The sequence below is a fragment of the Podarcis liolepis genome (genome assembly GCF_965112155.1).
Source record: "Podarcis liolepis genome assembly, chromosome: 3".
Taxonomy (NCBI): domain Eukaryota; kingdom Metazoa; phylum Chordata; class Lepidosauria; order Squamata; family Lacertidae; genus Podarcis; species Podarcis liolepis.
The window spans coordinates 90,317,378-90,334,794 of NC_139557.1; the positions used below are offsets into that span (position 1 = coordinate 90,317,378).

Here is a 17,417-nt window from a genome sequence, read left to right on the forward strand (position 1 = left end):
ATACACAGGCTTTTCTGTTGGGTTGATGATGAGCGTGTTGCGTGGCCTTTAACTGAAGGCATGTTTTACTGCCATTGCCAGATCAGAAGCAATCTGGTCCATATCAGGAGGCCCTGAAGTCTTTATCTTAGTAAGTCAGTGGCAGATTTCCTCTGTGTGCATATGCAATCTTAGTATCTTGTGCATTTAACAAATGGTCCACCTGTTGCCTCCTTTTATCTGCCCAGGTCAAAAAATGCTTCCCTGCGACGCAGCTGGAGCAGCACCACTACGGCCAGCGCGGAGGGGCCCGTCAAGCTTCATGAAGGCTCCCAGGTCCTCCTGAGCAGCTCCAGTGAGATGGGCATCATTCGCTACATTGGGCCCACAGACTTTGCTCCAGGCATCTGGCTTGGCCTGGAACTCCGAAGTGCCAAAGGCAAGAATGACGGCTCCGTGGGCGACAAGCGGTACTTTACTTGCAAGCCAAATTATGGAGTCTTGGTGCGTCCGAGCCGAGTCACTTACCGAGGGATCAACGGTGCAAAACTTGTGGATGATATCTGCTGAAAGCAAACTCCTCTAGCTCTTGAGATGAGGGCATAAGAAATAAAGCACACAAGACAATCCTGCCATCGCCTGCATGAAGTTCTGCCTTACCCAAAGTCCTAAAACTGCATTTGTATAACACTTGCACAGCTCTAGCCAGATTGGAGTTGCATTATGACTCTTGAGGAATGAAATCTTAATAGCTTCCCCTACAGAACGGTCCTCACCCGAAAGCTGCTTACATACTAAAAAAACAACTTGGGGTTGAGCAGTCCTGTTATTTGAATAATCTGTTTTTTATCTGGCTCCATGTTGACATGCTTTGCTGCTTTACAAATGATGTTTCCATCCCACATTCTAATGAAGCTGTAAAGTGACTTGAGATCGCCGAGCTTGTTAAACAAGCAGCAGGATTTGTCAACCTGCTAAACAGTCTTCACTTTCTTTGGGGAAAAAATAGCAATAAAGAGGGAGGGAAGTGACAGTATTTAGGGGGAAAATGTTGTGAGACAGGTAGCTTATTATCCAGACAGATCCTCCAAGCACAAAGCAACCAGTTGAAAAGAGAAAAAAATGTGCTTCTTCCATGCTACATACAGAAGCATCCTGAATAGAAGAAAGGGAAAAAAGAATAAAGCAGCACAAATATTTTCAGGTAAATAGTAAAAGCACTTTTTGTTACAGTATATAGAGATATACTGTATAATGGACATGCGTGTGTATTTTAAAGGCAGCAGCATGCCAGAAGCACTTTCCAAAAATGCCATTGGAACAAGTATTAATGCACTTTTATTTCTCCTTTCTGAAGAGTTTCCCCACTCAAGTTCTGGAGAAATTATTTTGTTAGTCAAGACTGAAGCCTGTAACACTGCAACGTTTTGCATGCATCAAATGCCCTTCAGCAAAGCTCTCCAGCCAGCAATCAGATTGGCCAACGGGTCATTTTAAGGTGAGGTAGCAGTATTGGGTTTAAGATAATGTGTGCATGGATTTGCACCACCTCCTCCTCTAGGAAACGTGCCCACTCATGGGTAGGTGATGAGGGAGCCTTTCTGCCTTCTGATTTTTGACAGTGTTCTTAACCTTGGTTAAAACACCCTAGTTTTGTCTTCTGGGAGGAGAAGCTTGTAGAAAGCCTATGGGAGATTCCATGATTGTTGCAGGTTCAAGTTTTCTCTTCCTCTAAAACCGTCACCTGGTTGACCTGGAACTTTTAGCTTGCCTTACTATGCCAAGCCACTGCAGGTTGAGTTAGGCCATATGGCAGCTGACCATCTTGCCCACAGGCCACCACTTCCTGGCTCTGGGCAGAACATTTAAGAGAGACCTATATTTCGGTGCTTGAATCCCAAATATCCCATGTGCAATAAGAATTCTGTATCACTGTAGACGCCAACCTTAGGAAAAGCTTGTCACAGTGCTAGGTGTTGAAGCCCTTGCCATTTTTATATAATGTAGTTGCTGCATTGTTGCCTAGAAGCATGATGTACCTTGAAATAAAAAAAAAAACTTTAAAAACATGATTATTTTACTGCACTATGCTTCTCTTTAAATAAGTGATTATAAATTTATAAATTGTATTGTTAAAAAATATATCTTATTTTAATTGTTATGACATATTTTGAACCCTTATTAAATGGATTCAGATAATTTAAAAGCCACAGAAGTCACTAAGCGGCTTCATCCTTGAAAATAAGGGGAAGAATTCAGTGTAGTGTTATGGTAACTGCCTCCCTTGTGCTAACAGCAGTCCTTGCACAGCCTTCCACTAGTGGGACTCATTAGTTGAATCCTGGCCAAGGTATCTTGTCAAATTGCACTCAAAAGTAAAACTACATTCTAGCTGTCTATAAAAGTGTATAGATAATATTTTTAAACATTGCTAGAACCATTTCCCCCTGATCTACATTAAGCATGACGAAGCTGCAATATTGCTTTATAGCTAATGGGTATTTTAAAACTAAGGGCAATGGTTGTAAACTGTGATTATAAACTTGTTCTTAATTAAAAGCCATCTGAAAACTGCAGAAATGCATTTGAGGACCCAGATGCACCTTGATGCACTGAATCTTGCCATGTCTGACATCTGTTTCCTTGGGTGTTTAAATGTATTTTTAAATGAGAGTGCTGTTAATGGTCGTTTGGTTTTAACGATGCCTGTTGCTTTTAAGAAAACTGAGCTATCACTGACCGAGTATCCTTTTTCTGAATCGCTTTCTTATAATGTTAACTTGCACATTATGCATTTAGGATAGAAAGCAGCAGCTGTAATATAACAAAACAGATGTTTTAAACACCTTTTATGTTTGTAATATGTTGATGTACTCTACAGACATGCTGATTTTGAACATAAAAATGTTTTGTGCATTCCCTATGTATTGGTCGGATGGTATCTTTCTTTTGCCCTCCTCTTCCTCTAGGGATTGTGACTTACAAGGTAAACATTGGTACCATTGAAAGAAAAATTATTGCGCTAATATGAACTGCCTCATTTTCCTATTTGCTCTTGCAGATCATGTCTGCCCAAACTATCAGCATAAAATCTACATGGCTTCAGTATTAAGAAGGACTGCTTGCAGAATGAGTTCTGCTGTATATTAGAAAGGAAATGAATATACCAGTAGGCCATGCATAGTCACCAAGGGATAAAATGAACTGAATATAGAAAAAGGAAACTACTTTATTAACCCAGTAACCCGGTGCCAGTATAATGTAGGGCTCTTTGTTGACAGGGCCCTCTCAGTGGCAGCTCCCCGTTTGCGGAATGCCATCCCTAGTGAGGTGTGTTCTCCCTGATAATTAACTTTCAGGATGATCTTAAAAACACCCCTGTTCACCCAGGTATTTGATGGGTGAAAGATACTGTTCCTGGCAACCTTGAAATTATTGCCTGTGAAGCTATGTGGCTTTTTAAATGTTTTTAGATAACAGTGTTTTATTTTTGATTGAATTCCTTTACCACTTTGGGGGTTGATGTGCTGGGCTCATTTATTAGGAAGGGTGGACAGAAATATTAACAAGAAGAGCTTCTCTGGAGTGAAATCCAACTTACCCTAATGATCAGCCAGGCCTTAAAAGGACATTAGTGGTGCATTTAGAAGAGCTGTACCTCCCCATCTCAATTAATTGTTCTGTAACCAGTATAGGAAATTTGTCACCTCCGCCAGGTAGCCTGGGTAACTTTCATTCTAGTTCAACAAGAACTTTGCATGACTTTGGGAGTCAAAATGGGACTTTAGTTAATCTTGTCGTGCTAAATGATCACTTGCATTTTACCCCCTGGCCAAGCTTAGCAGTTCATGTGCTGAATTAAAAGCCTCCTTGGTTTGGTGAGCCATTGTAAAGAGAATACACAGCCAGGCGCATGCTTTCCTTTACAGTCATTTTATTTTGTCTTCATGCCTTTAGCTTCACTACACTTGATTACAATACAAATACAATACAAAATACTTAATGATCATATATTAGCATTTTATCTTGAGAAGGATCCCTGAAACGCATAGGCCCTTGATTTATGAGCAATGTTGCATAAGCTTCTGTACAGATGTGACACACATTCCTAATGACAAAGCCTTGATACAGAAGGAGAGGCTGGGTACAGAAGGTTCAGACATAACTCCGTTGAGACTTCCGTGGGTGAGGTGACGGAGCTGTGAAAGGACACTGAAAAGGTAGTACTTGCTCAAGGTTTAGACGTATCTGGTGGCCTCACCTATATGAGCAGACACATAAAAGGAAAGTCTTGGCATACAGCTGCCGTACCTAGTCATGCACTGAAAAATGACTGGGAAATGCTCCACCAAAACCACTTCATTTTGAACTTCTGCATCCTTATGGGGAAAGGAAGCAAGTGTGAGGGACGTTCGATGGTGCTGCACTCCTATGCTCACTTGGAGGCAAGCCCCACAAAAGCTGAGCTGGGGGTTGCTTTTGAGTCCTCCTGCACTGGATTGGGTGAGAAAATGCACTCATTGGCTACTCAAATCAACGGACTGTATTTTGCACTTGAGCATATGGGACTCTTCCCACATTTCTAACGTCACAGGAAGCAGAGTCAATTCTTAGATGAGAGTTGGCCTAAAACCTCTAAGAGAAAATAATTTTCTGACAGGTTTGTGGAGAGTTGTCTTTTGCAGACTCCCCTAAACCATGACGCTTGAAGGAAGTAATGGGCTGTCTTCCAGTCCTCCTCTTTTAGGGTTAGGGTTAGGTGAGTGAACCAAACCAAACCTTTTCCTTGCATACCCTTTGATACCTCCTGGGCCAGTTCTACCCCCCTGCCCCAATTGCTTTAGGATAAATGACCTTCCTACATTTGCTGCCCACAAATAGGGTAAATAACTTTGGGAGGCAGTTTTTGCTCATAGTTTTCTTGTCTCAAAAGCTCCATTGTGTCTCCTGGCTAATCTCTGGTGCTATAAAAGGCCAAACACAGACGCTGAAGTGAACATTGCACTGGAACTGCTGAAAGCCCGTGATTTTGCTCTCCTGTATAGTCTCTATTTAGATTTTAATGTTGTGGAATCAATGTGAGTCTCTGATCAGGCACTGGGAAATAAAAATACATTTAGAAAGCAGCGATGGTGCTCCAGCTGTTTCATACTCCTTGCTGCCTAACTCATGGTAAAGTCATGGAACCGGCTTCTGCCTAGGTGGTGTCGTTTAAGGAGCAAAGCCCGCCTCTGCCAGTGTTTCCATTTATTTCTGGTGATACGGAAACCTCCGTCTGTGCCTCAGCTAACAAAGCATATGTGTTGGTAAGCTTTATCTCACCAAGTATAAATACTACGAGCTATTTTACAGTATTGTGACTGAAATCCTTTATTGCACACCTCTGCTGGGTGTGTAACAGGATTTAGTTTCATTTCCCTAATGAAAGACCCTGGATAAGTAGCTCTGCTGCTGAGAGTTGTGACATGCTACAAATGTGGCGTAGAACCTTCACAAACAAGTAATGGTATAAGACATAGCTCATTCTATGCTTCTAAGGTTGCCATTCATATTCCTCTACTTTGGGTGGTGGTGATGCCGGGGGGGGGGGGAGGGAGGTCTGTTTTTAAGGAAGCTTTTCATGAGCTTTCCCCCACAGTTGTAACACAAAAGGATGCTGAACTGGAGAAGCTCCTGGCTAGTGCTTTTTCTTCCAGGAGTGGGTTGGACTGCGAGGCTCTGCAGTGTGCCTTGATGTTAATCACGCACATGAACCAGCCAATCTGCAGTGGATTGTAATAACAGCACAGGAACTTGGCTGTTTTAGCAGATGACCATTCTTTTAAGCTCAGGTATCTTACAGCGTGTTAAGTTGTACTTTTGAATTGCCCCTTGGGGTCATCAGAGACAGTATAACATGCTCCCTGCTGTGAGCAAGTGGGACTTTCAGGCACAGCATCCACCAAACTATAATGAACTGAACACTGCCTCTGATTCGGTGAGCAGGCACACTTTTTTCAAATGAAGCATTTTTTATAGCTGCCTTATGAACTCAAGAAAAAATATACAAATACCTTCAGTGGCTGTGACGGCTGGAAGTAGGCCCAATACTTTTATCTGTTTGAGCTGCACTTCAAAGTTCTTGGTTGTCCCGTGATGGGAGCAAGACACATTACTGTACAATGGGGATCCATGATTAGATTTGTCCAACTGTAATTTGCAGCTAAGGATTCAAGACCATTCCCCATTGATTTACTGCTCCTCCAGAAAACAAGTATCTGTGGAAAGTGGATCTCTTTTCCCTATCACTCAGGAAGGTCAGATTTCTTCATTTATACATCAATTCCAATTGAATCGATGAGCCTTATGCAGTGCAATCGTGCACAGGATTGCACCTGCATTTATTTAGTAGCTATAAGTTCTTGAGCGAGGCAAGAGATACAAACCAAGCTTCCTCCTCGTTTGCTCTGCTCATGGGAACAAATGTGAGCACGAGGTTTGTATGCCCATATATACAGCTTCCATAGGGGTGATCTATTGCCTCAAAGTGTCAGTGGGGAAACAAGGATTATTAGTGGTCAACTGCAATAGTGGTGTGGTCTCCTAATTTGTAGCACCATGGTTATGCAATAGAATCACAGGCATTACCCTCTCCACTAATGCCTTTCTTTCTGCTGCCTGTGCTCAAGCAAGAGCAATTCTGGGCCCCAGTTCATTGCAGGATATTTTGACAGACTGTTTCAGTTCTGATAGCATGATAAGCTAAGCTGTGAAATATGCTGAAGCATGGATTGATGGTATGTTTGAGTCTGAGAATGCACTGAAGTTGGCAAGTAATTTTTACATCATATGCTCAAGTCCTGATTTTTCTCTGTGTGGATATTGACTCTTGTCAAAACAATGACTTAGAGTTGGCTACTGTGGTTGTTCTAAAACGTTTGTTAAAACACACTTGCTTTGGCGCATCTCCTACAGTGCCATGTTCGGCAATGCAATTCTAATACTAAATAAAATCATATCCTTATTCACTGGAAAAAAATGGGAGTCAGCACACACCACGGCAATCGACTACTTTCTGTTTGTCTAAACTCTGCCCCATAGTATTAACTGAAGCATAATAGCGGTGATTTCATTGTTGAACAACCTGACTCTTACCACCTTGATAATCTTATCCTCTAGCATGTGGCATAACCAACTACAACACGGAGGATTAAGTATTTGACCCTTGGCGTCCCACAACCACAACAGAGAAAAGGGGGAGAGGGCATCACCTTTTCAATCAAACTAAATCACTGACTTTCACCATGCTCCTTAAATTCCTGCAGTTTCCATCTTGTAGACCAAAGGCGTGGAAGCAAATGTGTTTCTGCTACCCTTAAGAGTACCACAATAGTTGTGCATGCTTGTGGAAGGGCCATGTTGGAGCTGAGTTACTGTTTGGGTACATGCCCCTTGGGAGTCCACGTTTATCTGATTTTGAAATTCAGCGAGAGTGCAACATTTCCCCATCCTCTCCTCAAATCTCTGGCAGCAAGAGGGATTTCCCTGACGCTGCATCTGGCAGTACAGGGAAATCCCCGGACATTAAACTCTCTGACAGTGAGTCTTGAAACGGCACATAAACAACAGAGAAGGAAGCAGCGCACAGGGAAGGGCACAGAGAACAACCATGCAGATGACTTTATGCAACTGAGAGTGGGGCCTTGCAGATAATACTGACTGTTGTCCTCGGGTGTTTCGAGTGTGTGTGTAAGGGGTGCGCGCGCTCTGACAAACGGAAGCTTCTTGCAGGTTCGAAAAGCAGAGCTTCCAAGGGTGGCACTTCAGAGCGCACTGGCACATTACAGAAGGGCATCTCGTTCTGCGCTCGTGCTTGTTTGGGTGACGCCGATGTTTGCACCAAGGCTTACGAGTCCCACAGGAAGAGAGCCAAAAGGATGGGATGTTTTCCGGGGGCCCTGGTGGGGCGAGTTGGCCTTGTTCCTAAGGGGAGGGCCCTCGCAGCTGCTGGCACAAGGGTGGGGCCGAAGTTTCCAAGGGCAATCCCTGCTGTTGGTATCCATAGTTAACGTTTCCACAGGGGAAATGGCGGAGCCTGAACAGAGGCACTTCCTTAACGCTGGCTGTCAGCGAAGATGGTTCTAGAAGAAGGGAGGAACTTGGCAGCCTTCCAGTCACAATGCTGGGCCCCAAAGTACAGTTCCCTTCATGCCCTGGACCTTCCCTCTCAGTTGCCTCTTTCTCCGCCTGTGAAGTGTTTTTGACTATGGGCTTCTCTGAAAACCAGGAGCCGTAGGTCGGGTTCCAGAGGTTGGTAGGCTTGTTTCTGGACCCTCGGCCTTTGTGGAGCTCAGTGGCGGGATTGGACTGAGTGTACGCCATGTTGACATGTCCCCCTTCCAGGGGGGCCTGTGTAGTAGCACAGACTGATGGATCGACACTAGCTGCTTTCACCAGAGCCTTCCCTGTAGCGATGGCTAAGGCCAAGGATGGTGGGGAAGGCAGGAGCTGCTGAACACCTTTTTTCTCTTGCTGCGGCAAGACTAGCAATGGAGGGATTGCTTCGGGGTCTTCAGGGCGCACGGGGACCTTTTCGTCCTCCTCAATGCAGGGGCCATATTCCACTGGCAGAACTGTGTTGATCACATCAGGATCCTACAGTAAAAAAACAAAGGATTCAAAACATGCTGCTGCTTTCTTTAACTGCTTGACGCAACAGAGTGCTGCTGGAGAAATCTACCATTGCTTCGTGAAAAGATTTTTTCTCTCCTAATGGACGCGTGCCCAATCACCCAATAAAATTGACTTTCAGGACAGCTCTGAGGAACAACTACTTCCACACAGCGTGCAATTAATTTATGGAATTCACTGCCAGAAAGCAATTGGACAAATCTATAGAGGGCAAGCGCATCTATATACCTGTTAGGCCAGGTAACCTCCATACTTGGGTAGAGATGGTTGAATCGATCAGTTTTGGTTTCTCTCAATTTCTCATTTCTCCAATCTTAAGTTCAGCTTGCCACATTTTCAGTTTGCAGTTTTCTTAAAACCCTCATGAAATTTCACCAGCATTTAACACTCTTTGGGGCAGGAGTCAGCTATTGAGTCCTGTCAACAGCAGCCTTGTGTCTGCTTCCTCCCCCTTCCTTCCTCCCATGTGCCTTCATGCCTCCAAAAAGGGGCTCTGGGGAGGTTGGGAGAACCCCCAGAATAGCGTACAGGGTGAGAAGAGAGGAGGAAAGCAATTGGAAATGCTTTCCATGACAAAATGTTTCTAACAGCAAGCCACCGAATTCCACCCTTGAATGCAATCTTGCCTAGCAAAGCAATTTCTCCTAAAAAACTATGCACTAAAAAACCCAAGAATATATGCATTTTTATTGACATTTTATCCCAGTATATGAATCTTGATGCACATTACTTACCTGGAGAACTACATTACAAAATTCAGAGAAGTGCACATTTAAAAGGATATATGTGTTTCAGTTCTCTTATTGTTTGGGAAACTGTGAATTAGGTACGTTCACCTTTAAATGTGGACTGAATTGAATCTCAGTGGCTCCAGTTGTTAGAGGGCCGGTGCAGGAGGGGGCAATTGCCTTCATGCTCTGCTTGTGGTTTCCCATAGGCTTCTGGTTAGCCACTGTGGAAAAGAGGTAGCTGGACTAGGTGGACTCATGGCCTGATCCAGCAAGCCTCTTTGAATGGTCTTATAACAAACCTACTATTGAATAATATATGTAATTATGCAGTAGAACACTTAAATGTCTTGCAGATCTGGTGAAAAATGATGACCTCATTCAGACATGTTAGGGTGGGGCAAAATATAAATTTCTTGAGAGCAAAATTATTTTTTGCTCCCAGTAGCAGTGGACAAAGAGGTAAGGAGCTACTATCAACTCATACTTAGATGAATCTTACAATTCAACAATTCTGGCATTATTGCATTGATTGCTTTTCTGTTGGCCACTTTGACTTTCGTTTAGGGAAGAAAAGTGGGTTATAAATATTAAATGAGCGCAATATTTCTTCATGCATCTGATTCTGGGATGTATTCCTTCAATGCAGGGTATTCTAAAGAAGTGTGGATTTACTGGACAGCACTAATGGCCAAGAGATCGGTTTTGAAAGCACTGAAGGCTCTGCTGCCCCTGGATTTTCTGCAATAAATCACAGAGCTGTGTCACTGGATGTGCGTAGAAAGGATAGATTAGAAGGATAGGAACAGCACCAGCAGTGAGGATCATGGGGCACTTCCTATTGCCACAACAATGCAGCAGGCACACAGCTTATTTGGCTACCTGTGTTGTTGCTGTTGCTCCTTCTCTTTGCTGTTGCTGCCTATTCAGCTACCCTCTAAGCATGCAGACAGTAACCAGATCGAGGAGGCAGAAGAACACAGCCTCTTCCCCTTGCCTTCCTTGCACTCTCTCCTTCTGGATGATCATGTGGATTGGACCCAGAAGAAGAGGGCAAGCAAATGGGCACTGTAAAGATAAAGGGACCCCTGACCATTAGGTCCAGTTGTGACCGACTCTGGGGTTGCGGCGCTCATCTCGCTTTATTGGCCGAGGGAACCGGCGTACAGCTTCCGGGTCAAGTGGCCAGCATGACTAAGCTGCTTCTGGTGAACCAGAGCAGCACATGGAAACGCCATTTAACTTCCCACTGGAGCGGTACCTATTTATCTACTTGCACTTTGACGTGCTTTCATAGATATTGACAAAAAGGAGATGCTGTCCCACCAGTTTGGTCATTGGACCTGTTGGCACGTGGCTTTCCTCTTCCTTTCCCTCTAGTGGGGAAAGAGAGCAAGCAGATGAGCCTGGAGCAGCTAATGTGTGGTTTCTTGCTGCCATGCACTTTGCACAGAGCAGAGCAAGATCCCCTGAAAGCAACGGGACTTAAGATCATTCCACCACTCTCAAAGGGAACTGCACGGGGGAGAGCAAGGATATTTCACCAAGTCCCATGTGCCAGCCAAGCCAGGCTTTGGGTGTCTGGAAAACCCAACTTCTTCAACGGAAATAATAATAAAAAAATTATCAGAGCAGAAGCCCTCAGACTCCTTGTAGCAAGGACTGCAGCTTTTGAAATGGATTCATGATCTGATCCAATTCAGAATCTACCTGGATCAAATCAGGTGAGGAGTCCGCTTTGCAATCCAACATATGGATCCACACACACACAGACACCCATCCCTAATCACCATCACACCCTGCCTCAAGGCAAGTTTTGAAAGGAACACTGGCTTGTTTTCTTGCTGGGCACTTCACATTTGATCCATAATGACTCCCATATATAGTTTGCATTGCTACTGAATTCACCTCTTCAGGTGGTCTGGGGAAGGGGTTAGGCAAGAGTCAGAGACATTGGCACCAGGTTGTGCTCTGGTTGTCTTGGCTCACCCATTGTTTCTTTTCCATGTGCTCCTTCTGGCATTTCTTAGAAGAAACAGCATAAAATAATTGCCCTGAGATGTTATAGATACCTGAGTGCAGTATTCAATCCTCTCCAATATTATGGCAAAGTTTGGCCGGTCTTCAGGCTGGTGTTGCCAGCATTGCGTCATTATTCGATACCTGCAATGAGAGCAGAAGACCAAATGGTGAATGGCAGGAGAGTGGGTTAGGACGCTGTCTTATTTATTATACAGAATCAAACCGACTGGTCTAGTAGCTCAGTATTCTTGACACTGACTGGCAGCAGCTCTTCAGGGTTTCAAGCAACAGTCCTTTCTGTAGATGGCGGGGCTTGAATCTGCAAGCCCTTTCATGCAAGACGTGCACTCAGCCACTGAGCTATGGCCCTTCCCAGGCTAAGGGACTAAGGCAAACAAGACTAAGCTGCTATAGGGCACTCCTGGCCACAGAGGACACTATTGTGAGTTAGCAGTGGGACAGGCATTGCTAAACATAGAATGTCTGAAGCTGGTGTTTTCTCAATTATTATTTTATCTCACTATCAAATCAAAAGTAACATTGGAGGGAGGGGGCTTAGTTCATAAATAGAGTTCTGATTGTGTCCCTGGGAATAACATAGCTGAAATTTGGCCAAACTTAGTTCAACCGAGCCACACCAAAAATTGGCTAAAAGTGCTTGAGATGGAGCAGGTTACCTAGTAGCTTGTTACTCAAATACAGTGGTACCTCAGGTTACATACGCTTCAGGTTACATACGCTTCAGGTTACAGACTTGGCTAACCCAGAAATAGTGCTTCAGGTTAAGAACTTTGCTTCAGGATGAGAACAGAAATTGTGTTCTGGCGGCGTGGCAGCAGCAGAAGGCCCCATTAGCTAAAGCAGTGCTTCAGGTTAAGAACAGTTTCAGGTTAAGTACGGACCTCTGGAACGAATTAGGTACTTAACCTGAGGCACCACTGTAATGCCTACCTACGTAAGGGGGAAACACAGCAGGGACCTTGATGATTCATTTCCTGGAAGCATCAGGACATATATTGTTATGTGAATTAAATTTAATTTGAGGCTCTTAGGCCATTTGTAAGAGAAGCGAAGGTGAAGACTCCTGAATTATTACAAGAGGATGAGGACTCTGAACATGGCATCAACTGGTAGTTAGTACCCACCAAAATGACAGTGACTGCAAAGTTAAACCATTACAGCTAATGAAAGAATTTATCCTACAGAAAATAGTGAAGCAAATTTTTATGAGGCTAATGGCACCGTCCATGAAAAAGAGGGACATATCAGAGGCTTGGGGGGACTTCAGGGTTTGCAGAACTCTCCCACTCTCCAAAACAATCCTCAGGGAAAAAAACTGAGAAGCATGGTCAGTGGTTATAGAATGCTGCTGGTTTGTTGTGGGTTGTGGTGTGCAAGATGGAATACAGGGATGGGGGGCGGCAGGATGCAATGGAATGGCACATCCTGGAAAACAACTTGGCTGGCTGGAACTCTGAATATGCTGCTCTGCAGCATTTCGTTGCAGGTTCCAGTCGTTATAGCAGATTGGTGAAATATATTATACTGGAAAACAATCTTTGCAGAGTAAACAGGATGAGAAGAGATGCCAGAACATGACAAGTTGAACCCATGGAGCAAGCAGATCCTTAAAAGTTTCCTACACAGGGCCGGGGCAGTTTTTGGGTGGATCCATCCTTCCTCCACTTGTTACGAACTCCAAGACCTCCTGGTTACTTTTGCTGGGATAGGGCATATACCCGAGAGAGAATATTTCCCACAGCAACACCCCAAATGACCTGGAGACGAAAGAGAAAGAAATATGGTCACAGATAGATACACTGAAAACTACGCAGATATACTTGGATTGGGGCCAGTACTGGCAAAAAGCCTGTCATGTGGTACACCCATTCACGACTGATTTTGTTGACTGCGAGGTCCTTCGGCAGCATCAGAGTTATTATGCTGTCTCTTCTTTCCACATAGGATCAGAAGTCTCAGGTCACATGAGAAGCGTTTGCAACACGCCGTGATTGCTGTCTAAGTGCTTCAATTCCTGGGAAGGGCAATGCTGGCATTGGAAAGGAGTCATTATATGGTGTCCTTCCATATGACTTCTGATCCTACTTAGCACTGCAGGAAAGCACTGCAGATCCTACATGGCTAAATGTAACGTCGGAAGGATCCTTGTGTTCTTGAAGAAAGGACATAGGTTGCTGCAGAAGAAACGTGGTTGCTACAGTACATTTAACCAACTGGCAGCAGGTGGCTTGAAAATTGGATGGAAAATACGGAGCAGGCTCACCAGGTATCCGTTTTGGATGTAAATATCCCTTCCATGAAGGCCTCGGGGGGCATCCATTTGACAGGGAGCATTGCACACCCTCCTTTTCTGTAGTAACTGGCTCTGTTGAGAAAGCAGGGGGAATTTAGAAGATGAAATCAGACATGAGTGCACAGTCATGTGACCATGGAGGCTGACCCTCATTGTTGTGGAATTGACTGACTGGGTGAACTTATATGCCACTTCTCCACAACGAGCTATGCTCAAAGTGGCTTACAGCAAACATTTAAAACATCTAAACGTATGAATTACAGAGCATGGCAGTAAATTAAAAAATATTTACAAAATAATCTCAGCAATCTAGGTTTAAATACAAGGCACAAAACTAGAGTAAACTGACATTAAAGTTTCTGATACCGGTCCTTCCTGCACTCCAAGGAGCCTGGCTTAAATACAGTTCAGAGGGCAGGAATTTCCTCACCAGGCTAAATGACATACAGTTGGCTCCCATATCCTTTCTCCAGAGGAGGCTGGCAACAGCCAAAGGCAGTGATGGTCAGTGATCCCAGCCTCCTGGAAGCACCAAGTGCTGATGCAGGGATGTTTGGGGTAAGGTGATCCCGCAAGTAAACTGGTTCCCACCCCGTTTGCAGTTTTTAAAAAGGCAGTGCCCCCCCCAAATGTTTAGAGGCACTCTCATTTTCCTACTCAGATTGAAGTATTGCGCCTCAATGAGGCCAAGCTTAGATTCACAACATGTTAACAACATGCATACCCCTGTGTCCCCCCCCCAGAAAAAAGCACTGTATAAAGGTATGAACTGTTCCAATCTTATGCCACATTTTTACTATAATGAATAATGTTCTTAAACAGCTAAGTTAAGTAAAAGGGTAAGTCATCTGTCAAAACTGTTGAGTGGCCCTTCATTGCGTCATGTGATGAAGCAGTTCTCCAGCCTGACATTAGAGGGCACTGTGAGTGTTGCTTTTCAGATGAGATGTAAGCAGAAATCCTGACCACACACACAGTCACTAAAGTCTTCCTGGCACTTTCTGTAACTGCAGAATCATTAATCCAAACCGCCCTGGATAAATTCCAGATTGGGTAATTACATTTTCCTGACCTTTCCCCCTCTTTTATATGCTGTAAACTAGAGAGATTTACTAATGACACTGACATAGAGACTGAAAGTGACAGGGTCAACACCAAGGAGTATAAAACAGAACACAAGAGTGGAGGGGGGGAAAGGGAGAAATGGGAGCGTGGCTGAGGATGCACTCACAACAGAATGCAGGATGATGGACTCCGAACGTGAATTGTGGAAGTTGGGGTTAGTCTCCAGTGTCACAGCAAATGCTAATACTGTCTGCAAGTTGGATCTGGAAACACTACAAGTCCAGGGCAAAAATATAAGATCCTGGAAAGAAGTTAAGCCAGATAAACCAACCCCTTTTTATGGAGTAGGCTTCCACTCGATGGAGCTAATAATAAGCTGTGTTCTCTTACCTGTATATGTCCCGGGCCATCCCAAAATCTCCAATTTTAGCTATTCTCCCAGGGCCTTTACATGTAAGGAGGCAATTTCGAGCAGCGATGTCTCTAAGAAACAAAAAGGAAAGGAGAAAAAGCATGTGAAACTGCCCTTGGAGGAGCAACGGCTCAACTTATTGGGAAAACTAAGGACAAAACTAATTGACTATTGAACATTTTCATTCTTCTTATTTTTTTTTGAGAAAACCAGTACGGGAGACTCAGCAGCACAAGATTTAAAGCTCCACAAATCACTCCAGTTGATGAATTTGAGAGCCAGTGGGGCTAGCTTTAAAACACACACACACACACACACACCTCAGTAGTGCATCATCATCATCATCATCATCATAATCAATGTATTAGTTCTACCCCACCCATCTGGCTAGGCTTCCACAGCCACTCTGGGCAGCTTTCAGCAGAACATTAAAAACAATAAAACGTCTAACGTTAAAAACTTCACTAAACAGGGCTGTCTTCAGATGTCTTATAAAAGTCAGATAGTTGTTTATTTCCTTGACATCTGATGGGAGGGTGTTCCACAGGGCAGGCACCACTACCGAGAAGGCCCTCTTCCTGGTTTCCTGAGACCTCACCGCCAGAAGGCCCTCAGCACTAAGACCCTGGTCTTAATGGTCTGATGGGGGACAGGCTGACACCTTCAGACAACCATGTATATTGCTCCTTTTGTGAAGCACACAACTAACATTTCTCCCTCTCTCTCTCCCCCCCCCCCCACATCAGAGGCATCCCTCTGCTCACTTCTGCTGGCTCAGCCACCGTCACTCCACCAGTACAGACCTCCCCTTTCTGCCTGTTGGTGGTACCTCTGCCAGCAGAGCCTGATGGATACTGACCGAGGTACTGACCAAGGCATCAAAGGGTCGGGAGGGGCTGACCCAGCCCAGGGTCTGCTGCATCCCAAGCCAGCTTTGATCCAAGCCCGATTGCCACACAAGCCTAAAGCTAGCACAGGGATTGGGCACCCAATCTGCCTGCCCCTCCCACCTTCTGCCATGCAAGTGGCCAGGCTGTGGATGCGGTGGTAGCTCCACTGCTTTGCAAAGCCTGAAGTCTAACTTGGGACTAAGCATCGTTTTGTATGCAGAGAAGGACAATGTATATTTAAACCGAAGACCTGTAACCATGCCCTTGCCTGGCCAGCTTATGTTCCCAGCTTTTTTTTTTATTATTTATAAAAAAAGGATACTGTGCCAATCAGCATCAGCCCTAGTGACCCCCAATGTCCCCATATTAGCATAGGTCTGATGTTGGGCCTGTCTGATACCACCTCTATCGTCCGCTGTTCTCTGTGGGGGCATTTGGTCAACTCCTTGGAATTGGACCCCACCTGCACCTCTTTGACTTTAGCTGCACCACTGACCCCAGAAGCTGAAGTAGAAGGAATGGCTTTGTCCGTTCTTCTCCACCAACTGGTTTAAACACACACAGACACACAGAGCCCACCTTGGCTGGGCTCTACCCTCCCACCTTGGCTGAACAGCGAGATTAGAGCGACAGTTATTCAAACAGTGCTGGAAATGCCATATATGAAAATGCTTTCAAAAGCTTGTTATGCCGCAGCGAAAATATAATACCTAATTTGCTCCTCAAACTTCCCTTTTATATATATATATATAAAATGTTCTGAACCTCTAGGGGGCAGTGGTGCACAACCATCCTCGCCCGTTTCCTGCTCCTATTCTCCCGTTAGTCCTTTCGCAAGCTAAGTCAGTCACACAGGGCGTTTGGAAGTGGTCCCTCAGCAACAAATGCTTCTGCTACTTACCTGTGAATGAAGTGATTTTCTTCCAGATACTGACAGCCGCAAGCAATGTCGCGAGCCACATGTAGCAAGTCCAGCATGCCTAGAGAAGAGGGCTGGCTCTAAAGAAATAATGCAAAGTATGACGCTTCAGAGGATTATCTTCAAAACCTGATCACTTTAAGCAAAGAGCTGCGTGGCTACAATAATAGGTGCTGAATCTGTTTCCTAACCCTTTTGGAAACTCCAGTTTGCATTTATTTTAAAGGCACACATTGAAGCTCGCACTGCTGCAAAGATAGTGCTGCTTTTTCACTAGCTGGAGCACGATCACACTGCCCTCAGCACCTCCACAGACCATCCTCTTGTGTCCTGGGCACCCATTTCACACCCGTTTAAACCTTTTCTCCACCATCCCTCACCATCTGCAACCTGCATGAAAAGCATTTTTAAAGAGGGA

General features: G+C 44.5%; 2 protein-coding genes across 10 annotated transcripts in view; one reads left to right on the plus strand and one right to left on the minus strand.

Moving 5' to 3' along the window:
* CLIP4 (CAP-Gly domain containing linker protein family member 4) overlaps positions 1 to 2,902 on the plus strand; it is a 38,933-nt gene extending 36,031 nt beyond the window's left edge. For 6 of the 7 annotated variants that reach the window (XM_083496087.1, XM_083496086.1, XM_083496088.1 and 3 more), the window contains exon 16: positions 228 to 2,902. In XM_083496087.1, coding sequence (XP_083352213.1) covers positions 228 to 549 — 322 coding nt within the window. In that variant the 3' untranslated portion in view covers positions 550 to 2,902. The remainder of the gene's footprint in view (positions 1 to 227) is intronic. The other variant, XR_014524293.1, reaches the window with a different exon arrangement.
* A 994-nt stretch (positions 2,903 to 3,896) lies between these two features.
* Positions 3,897 to 17,417, minus strand: part of ALK (ALK receptor tyrosine kinase) — a 599,157-nt gene continuing 585,636 nt past the window's right edge. For all 3 annotated transcript variants that reach the window (XM_083496014.1, XM_083496015.1, XM_083496016.1), the window contains 6 exons: positions 16,982 to 17,079; positions 15,169 to 15,261; positions 13,684 to 13,785; positions 13,043 to 13,177; positions 11,450 to 11,540; positions 3,897 to 8,613 (listed from right to left, as the gene is read on the minus strand). In XM_083496014.1, the coding sequence (XP_083352140.1) occupies positions 7,942 to 8,613; positions 11,450 to 11,540; positions 13,043 to 13,177; positions 13,684 to 13,785; positions 15,169 to 15,261; positions 16,982 to 17,079 (1,191 nt within the window). In that variant the 3' untranslated portion in view covers positions 3,897 to 7,941. The remainder of the gene's footprint in view (positions 8,614 to 11,449; positions 11,541 to 13,042; positions 13,178 to 13,683; positions 13,786 to 15,168; positions 15,262 to 16,981; positions 17,080 to 17,417) is intronic.